At 58.1% G+C, this 8,301-nt stretch overlaps 1 protein-coding gene across 1 annotated transcript in view; it reads right to left on the reverse strand.

The window, feature by feature from the left end:
• Positions 1-8,301, reverse strand: part of SSBP4 (single stranded DNA binding protein 4) — a 14,185-nt gene that overhangs the window by 5,470 nt on the left and 414 nt on the right. The window contains exon 2 of the mRNA XM_010847309.1: positions 76-323. Within this exon, the coding sequence (XP_010845611.1) occupies positions 76-323 (248 nt within the window). The remainder of the gene's footprint in view (positions 1-75; positions 324-8,301) is intronic.

The following is an 8,301-nucleotide window of genomic DNA, read 5'->3' on the forward strand; positions in this document are numbered from 1 at the left end:
CGGGGAGCCACAAGGAGGGCAGCTTGGTGAGGAGCCCAGTGGAGAAGCCGGAGGCAGATCCTCAGATGGATGGACAGATGCCAGGATGCCCATCTGTGGGCCCAGCCCCAGCCCAGCACTCAGCTTCCAGGGCATGACCTGACCCTACCACCGGAGACCTGATAAAAAATGGGGTAGGGAGGCCCCCAGGGTGTGGGGGCTGAGGAAGGGTCTGGCTGTGGGGGGTCCCTGCCTGGCTGGGCCAGCTTACCTCAGACAGGAAGGTCTGGGCTGACTTCTGGGCACCGACATGTAGCAGGTACTCATACACGTACAACGCCAGCCTGCAGGCGGTCAGGTAGGGGCCAGGTCAGAGGCCTGGGCCAGACTCAGTGTCCCGCCCCAAGGGTCCCTGGGAGGGGCTCTCAGACCAAGTACCTGCGCTTCCAGCCAGCCTCACTCCCTCCCCTTCACTGGTCCCCCGCTGTCCCGCTCCCCCACTCCTCAGAAGAGATAGACAGCCTCCATGCCAGTTGCTCAGCCTGACCACCTCCCACATCAACACCCAGCCTGCAGGCCCCTCGTCTAGGCAGCCCTCCTAGGAGTCCCCAGACCCACTTCCAGGTCAAATTCTGTTCTGTTCAACACCCCCTGATGGACCAAGTCCTGGGCCCATCCCACCAATCCCGAGACCTCCGAGCAGCCTTGACCCCAGAGAGGCCCTCTGCTTGGAGAAGGGCTCGTGGGCTCCATTCCAGACTATGCTCTGGGTAGGGCCTCCCAGCAGGCACCCTGGGCCACGTGGCCAGGGCCCAGCGCCTAGTGCATGCCCAGCCTCAGCTGCCGAGAAAAGAGAGGGGCTCTCTGACCTGAGGTCTTCCTCCTCCAGGTCTCCCTGGACCCCTGTCCTTCTCTAGGGTCAGTCTGCACCCACCAGTGGTGGCTATGACACACCCGTGCCAGCCCCCTAGGAGGCTCTGGGGCACGGGACGTAGGGCCAACAGTGCCACTCAGCTGTCACAACACCGCCTTGTCCAAACACCCATGGCGCCCAGCACCCATGGACACAGCAGCTCGGCTACTGCCCCGGCCAACAGCACGGGCCACGCTCCAACCAGCAGCACCACTCGGCCACACAAGGAAGCCAGCCCATCCATGTTGCCTTCCAGGCCTTCCATCCTTGGCCTCCGCCACCCCTCAGTCTGTCTTCCACACCAGCCAGCAGAGGGACAACTCCCCACCCACTGGGCTCACCCAGTCACCCTCTACCGTCCCAGCCCCTTGGGGTGCCCCCAGGGTCCTCCACTGCCCAACCAGGCCCCAGATGGGCTGAGGGAAGTCTGGGTCCGAGACTGGAGGCTCCCCGAGGGCCGGCCTGAGGTTGCTCTGGTGAAAGCTGGAGCCCTTCCAGATGCCTGCCTTCTCAGCTGGCCGCCCTCCCCTGGCTGGCAGCCCCATCTTAAAATAACCTTGCTTTGACTCATGCTCCTGTTTTCTCTCGATTTTCCTAGCCAGGCTGCTCAATCCTCCCATCCCAGCCCCTTCAGCAGACCACCCAGGCCCCGGACCGCAGCAAGGTCCTTCTGTCCCAGCCCCCGCCCCATGGCTTCCGCCCTTGTACTGGACCTTCTTCCTTTCTTCATCCATCCATCCCTTCATTCATTCAACACACGTTCACGCAGCGCCTCCCTGAGTAGTGACCACCACAGACTCCTGTCCTCCCAGAGGCTACCAGCTTGCGGGGAGAGATGGAGGAGCAACAATTCAAAGGAGAAGGTAAGCGACCTGGTGGGCTGGAAGGCGGTACATGCTACAGGAGGACGAGGGGGGCTGTTAGGGAGTCAGGGTGGGCAGCTGGCCCAGGGCAAGGTATGTCCGCAGCTCGCACTGTACCCCGAATGTGACAGCCATGGGAAAGACAGAAGCGGGACGCTAAGAGGTAGGATTTGTGGGGTTCACGTAGTTCTGAGTGTGGGCTTCCCCCAAGACTAGCCAAGGTCCCCGCCTTGTCATCACACTCCTCTCAGTAGCTCCTCAAGGCCCAGGCGACCCCAGGTTCCAACATCGCACCCAGCAGTCCTCAGCATCTTCCTTCCTCCGGCCCAGTGATCTTCCTCACCCTTCAGCCTCGGGGCTCATCTGTCCAACTCACTCCCAGAGCCCGCTCCCTTTCTAGAGGCCTCCTGAGCCTTCACCAGTGGTCTGCATCCGCCTGGTTGCATCCGCCCGGTCCAAGCCCATCAGTACAAGAATGAACACAAAAAGCTGATGGGGCCAGAGCAGAGCTGACCAGCTCCAGCCAGCTCACTTCCTCACCTTGCAGGCAAAGACAGAGGCTGTGAGAGGCCCAGCCGACCCCGTCACCTCGGCTGGGCAGTGCAGGGAGCAGGAAAGGCAGGGGCATGAGACACCCAGAGACAGGGAGCAAGACAGGCTGCCCCAGCAGGGAAGCAGGGGGCTGCAGTCTGCTACCCCCAACCCACCCCAAGGGCAGAGGCTCTCCCAGGGCTCTGGAGTCCTCTGAAGAACATGCTGGCTCCCACCAACGGGTCTACGCCGCCAGCCCACCATGTCCTTCTCCATCGCCTCTCACCCTCCACCCTCAGGGTGGCATGTGACCTAGGACACAGGTCCGGAAACCCACCCCTGCCTGCTCTCCTCCTCTCTCCCTGGGTGGCCTCCCCTCCTGCTCGGATGACTGACTGCTGCAGCTGCCCACAGGCTTGCTCAGAACTCAGTGTCCACTGCCCACTTGGTATCTTAAAGGCCCAGCCCCACCCCAGCTTCTTCTCCTCCCCTTCCCCTCCTGTTCCCCAACCTGGGTGGTCTGAACACACAAGTGTGCAGTGCAAGTGTGAAGACCCACCCAGCTATCCCCCAGAGATCACTACGTTTTACCGAATTTAGGGGAAACAACTTGAGGAAAAAGCCCTCTCTCCTCATCCTGAGCCTTCTCCCTGCCTTCCTCCACACACTCTGGGTCCAGGCTGCCACCATCACTTACCTGGACTTCAACAAAGGCTGCTTCCTTCCTTCCCCACCAGCACTCTGCACACAGACCCTCCCCTACTGCCCCCTCCCACATACATACACTGACCACTCACTACTTCTCCACCCCAGGGCCTTTGCATAGGCTGTTTCCCTGCCTGGGGCACTCCAGCTAGAGACCCTCATGGCTCCAATGTCACCTGTAAGAGACGTCATTATCACTTCTAACCCCAGCCCCGCTCCAGTCTCCCCTCGCCCCCCATCATTTTATTTATCTCTGGTTTGACACCGGGCTCTCCGCTTACTGCCTGCAGCCTCCACTGAATGTCGCTTTGGGCGGGCGGGGACTTCATCTCGCTCTTGAGCTTACCTAGCACTGGGCCCTCAGCCATCCAGAGGAATGGACCCTGAAACCCCTGGGGATGTCGGGAAAGCGCTGCAGAAGGTAAGCACCTACTATTCTGATGTTAAGGATTTGGAGTTTTATCCCAAAAGCACAGAGAAGCCAGAGAAGGTTTTCAGTTTTGCTGAAACCTAAAACCTTACATGCTCCGTACTTTTCATTTTCATCTGGATCAAGTCTCAGAGAACTGGGAGCAGTTTTGTTTGCCTGAAGCCTTTGGGGGACCTCCAGAGCCCTCCCCTCTGGGGCGCTTCTGGCTTGTGGGGGGGGTCCCTGTCCAGGCTCTGAGCGGGGTTGTGGGAAAGGGCCAGGGCTCTGGGTTCAAATCCCGGTCCTGCCCCAGCCCTGGTCAGCAAATGACCTACAGAACGAAGAGCCCATCCATCGGGGGATCCCCGCTTCAAGAGGGCAGGAGACGGGAGGGAGCAGGGCCTCCCTCCAGAAGGACCAGTGACCTGGAGCATGCGGGGTGCCTGGACTGGGAGTGCTTATGGGGAGAAGTGCCCATGGGCCTCCCTGCAGCTGAACGTGGAGTAGGGGCAGAATGGGGTACTGGAGCCTCCCAGACTGAAACTCAGCAATGCCACCTTCATTATCAAGAACTGCCGTAACTGGCCAAGAATTGAGGTAACAGGTGCCCCCTGCTCAGCTCCCCCTCCCCCAGAGCCCCTGGAGGCGTGTGCCGCTGGGGGCTGGGAGCAGCCCTCTACTCAAGGCCTTCGGTCACCCCTGCACCGTCTCCTAATCCGTCACCAGTCCCACCTTCGCCCTTCAGGGACTCTCACCCACACGTTTCCTCCCGCCTCTCCACCACCCACAGGGCCAGGGCTTCAGCTCTCCAGAGGCCCCCTCCTCACCAGCCTTCATGGTATGGCCTTCCCCCCACCCAGCAGCCAAAGGAACGACCCCCACTCATAAACTCCACCCCAGCATTTGCCCCCAGATACCGCCTTCCCAGAAGGCTCCCCTGTGCGGCTCAGGGCTCAGCCTTTCTCAAGAACCTCTTCCCAGGAACTCCTCTCCAACAAGGGTGCCCAGGGCCACACCTGGATGCTCAGCTAGGGATGGGACAGACACACGGTCATTCCCTGATCCACTGGGAAGACGGTCGAACTACTTGAGGTGACATGCTCATATCAAAACAAATTCTGGTGGAAAAACACACAAGATGCCCAGTGACACTGACCACGACTGTCGTTCATGGAACTATTCTAATCCCACCTGGCAGCGCTCAGAGTGTCCCAGAAGCTAACGTTGTTTAGACGCTGCCCCCCAATTTAGGACAATAGAGCCTCTGGGGCTGGAAGGGGGAAAGGATGCCAAGAGGACATAGGAACCTTCAGCTGTCCCTGTCACCTTCATCTCCTTATTTAAAAAGACCTGAAACCAATGACTAAACGCAGGTGCTCATTCTGGGTGGGAAGTGCTCCGGGGACCTCCCTGTGGGTTGGTGTTCATCATTTACAGAAGGAGAGGCTGTGTCTCCCTGCAGGCAGCCCACTCAGATCCCACCTCCCTCCGGCCCACCCTGCCCTCCCCTCCCCTGTACCCTCCGGACCCTGCAGTTGCCACTGTGTGCCTAGAGCCCCGAGTGCACAATAAGCGTCCGCTCTCTACCCAGCCTTGGGTTCATTTTGGAGAAGAGATTCTTCCGGCCAGAAGATGCCAGACAGATGACTGTCTTTCTGGCCCCCTCTTATCTAGCTGCACAGTTGTGAGGTGGGGCTCCATTTCCAAGCACCCTTAAGCAGGAGACTTTTTAAAATTAACACCTGTCTTCTGCCCAGGTTGGAAGCAGGAGGTGTCTGACCACCCCACTCCTGGAGATCCTGGCACATCTCCAGCCATCCTTGTACCCTGGCTGGGGTCTGGGGGCTACCACTCTCCCGGTGGGAATGGTCTGCTTGTTCAGACATGTGCTGGGCTGAGTCTTGGGGTGTAGTGAAAGGCAGATGCTGGCCGAGAAGAAGCCCACATCCTAGCTAAGAGGTAGGTGAGTTACTCCACAAGCTGGTGGGGGGATCTGGTGCTGTGCGATTAAGAAAGTGAAATGGAAAAGTGGGTGGTAGTGAGGTGTGGGAGGGATCAGCTATGTGGAAGGTCTAGAGGAAGAGCCGTTTACTAAGGGCACAGCAAGCACAAAGGCGCTGGGGTGAGGCCGGGCCAAAGAGCTGGGGCTGGTACCCAGGGTGGGGGCGTGCCATGTGGGCTGGAGAGGTTTGTGTTTTAAAGTACGCTCCAGCTCCTTTGTGGAGTGGGGCTTCTTGGGGGTCTGCCCGGTGGGGGGGGTGGTGGTGGAGGGCCAGGAAACCTGGGGGAGGCAGGCACAGTTATCTGGAACAGAGCTGATTGTGGCAGCTTAGGGGACGGCCGTGGAGATAAGAGAAGGGAAGAGACAGGTTTGTACCATATGTAAAATAGACAGCCAATGGAAATTTGCTGTGTGACTCAGGGAACTCAAACTGGGCTCTGTATCAACCTAGAGGGGTGGGATGGGGTGGGAGGTGGGAAGGAGGTTCAAGAGGAGGGGACATACGTATACCTATGGCTACTTCATGTTGATGTATGACAAATCAAACCAATATTATAAAGTAATTAATTATTCTTCAATTAAAAATAAATCAATTAAAAAAAAAAAAAGAAACAGGTTTGAGCTGGGGAGGAGGGCTTTGGAGTTGAGTTTCAACCCCACTGGACAACCCAGGGGAGATTCTGCTTCTTTGAATCCAGCCTCAGTTCTTGGCCAGGGAGGGAAGAGGGGGTTATCTGAGTTCTTGGTCCCCCTCCCCATCATTTTTGGCCCGAGCTACCCTACACTCAGCCATTTCTTGTCAGGAGGGTCCAGCAGAAGTGCTGGCTTGGAGACAAGGTTTTCTGCTGCAAAAAAAGTTAGGAAGACAGCAGATGGTGGCATCTGCTTCACTGACGGGGATGATGGGCTCTGGACAGGAAGGACCCCATGGAAAACTCAAGTTCAGGGGCACAGGAGAGCTCTTTGAAGCGTGGGGCTGATACACTAGGGAGGCAGACTGGGGGCTCTGAGCCCGGTTCCATCTCCCATTTGAAATGCGGACAGCCTTGCAGGATTCTCACCAGGGCTTGGGGAGAGGCTGCAGGCGGAGCACCTCTCACACACAGGCCACCAGCAACTCAGCCACTTCCATCTCTGGCCTTCGTTTCCTCCTCTGTGTAATGGGGTGAAGGGGGTTCCACTGCTCAGGTCCTTAACTCTCCAGGCCTGTTCTTTTCTCCCTGATTTCACCTTCCTGCCTCCTCCTGCCGTTCTTCTCCTTCCTTCTCTGGCCCCTGTCCTGAGCCCCGTCTGGCTCCCCGTCCCAGAACGACGTCTGGGCCAGCCTGTCCTAGCGATGGACTTAACGTCTGCTGGGTGCACAGATGGTGGGTCCCTGCCCTTGGGGGTTCACAGCACACAGTGGTGACTGCAGGATCCAAGGAATACAGGGGAGGGAAGGCAGGGTGGGCGAAGGGGAGGTAGGGTCTGAGTAGGCTGCCTGCAGGAAGACACAGCCTCTCCTGTAAATGAAGAAGGCTCCAGCTTACAGGGAGGCCCCAAGAGCACCTCCCACCAAGACCTAACTAGCGCTTGCAATGGGTCATTGGTTTCAGATCTTTAGATAAGGAGATGAGGGCTTCCCTGGTGGTTCAGTGGTTAAGAATCCACCTTGCAATCAATGCAAGAGACACCGGTCTGATCCCTAGTCTGGGAAGATCCCACCTGCTGTGGAGCAATAATCGGTGCACCGCAATGACTGAGCCAGCACTCTCGAGCCCCAAAGCCCCAACTACTGAGCCTTCACGCTTTGCTTGTCCTCGGCCAAGAGAGAAACGGTTGCCGAACTGTAAGAGATGAAAAGCCTGCATACTGCAATAAAGAGTAGCCCCTGCTTTCCACAACTAGAGAAAGACCCACCACAGCCGAAAAATAAAATAAGTAAATAAAGCTTTAAATGAGGGGATGAAGGTGACAGGGACAGCTGAAGGTCCCAGTGGGGGCGGGAAAGGGTCCCAATGTCAGCCCAGGCAGGAAACACAGGACAGGAGAGGGCCCGTGTTTAGGGTCCCTTTTCACTGCCCAGACTTTCAAATCCTCACTCTTGCTCTGTCCCTTGAAGAGTCATCATGGGACCTCTCCCTGAGAACCCAGTCTCCTAATATCTCCAGCAACTGGTTTCCCACACTAGGTGGCTTGACTTCTACGATCCTGCAAATCGGCCCTCGCAAGCCTTCCGTTTTCCCTGGCACTATAACAATATCACAAACCACCATTGGGCGCCCTTGCTGTGATAGTCACAGGTCCTAGCACTTTTCAAAAGCTCCCTAAACCTAAGAAATGGAACTGTTATTATGTCTGCATTTCTCAGGATAAAGAGTGAGCTTAGGAGGCTGTACTCCCTCACCCAAAGTCACACCACAGGTAAGTGGCAGTGCCAGGAGGCAGGCGCAGCAGCTCAGCTACCACCCCACTCCAAGAAGCTCGAGCGCCCCCAGCCCCTCATCGCAGAGTCTGGGAGTTAGGTTCCTGTCCCTCTAACAGCCAGAAAGCATCTGCCACCCAAAGCCCAGCGCCATGCCCAGAACAAGTGGGCGCCCCAAGACCGTGAGCCCTGCGGCTTCCCTAAGGGCCCCACCCAGCTGCCCCAGGCCCCGCTGGACAGGTGTCTTGTGGGGGTGGGCCCGCCGCCCCTCAAGCTTTCACCAAGGAGCGGAGTAGGGGGCGGGCAGCAGAGTGGCCAGTATCGCCTGCCCGGGAAACTTCCCCCAGAGGATGGGGGAAGTGGCACGAATCGCGAGCGCGCACACCGGTGGCAACCTCGCACACCCAAGTCTCGACGTCGGGGAGGTCTCGCGACCCTTTAGTACCCCTCGGATCTCGCGCGCCCCCGCAAATCTCGCACCCCTCGGGTCTCCTG

Source organism: Bison bison, unplaced genomic scaffold (assembly GCF_000754665.1).
Source record: "Bison bison bison isolate TAMUID 2011002044 unplaced genomic scaffold, Bison_UMD1.0 scf7180017864248, whole genome shotgun sequence".
Classification (NCBI taxonomy): domain Eukaryota; kingdom Metazoa; phylum Chordata; class Mammalia; order Artiodactyla; family Bovidae; genus Bison; species Bison bison.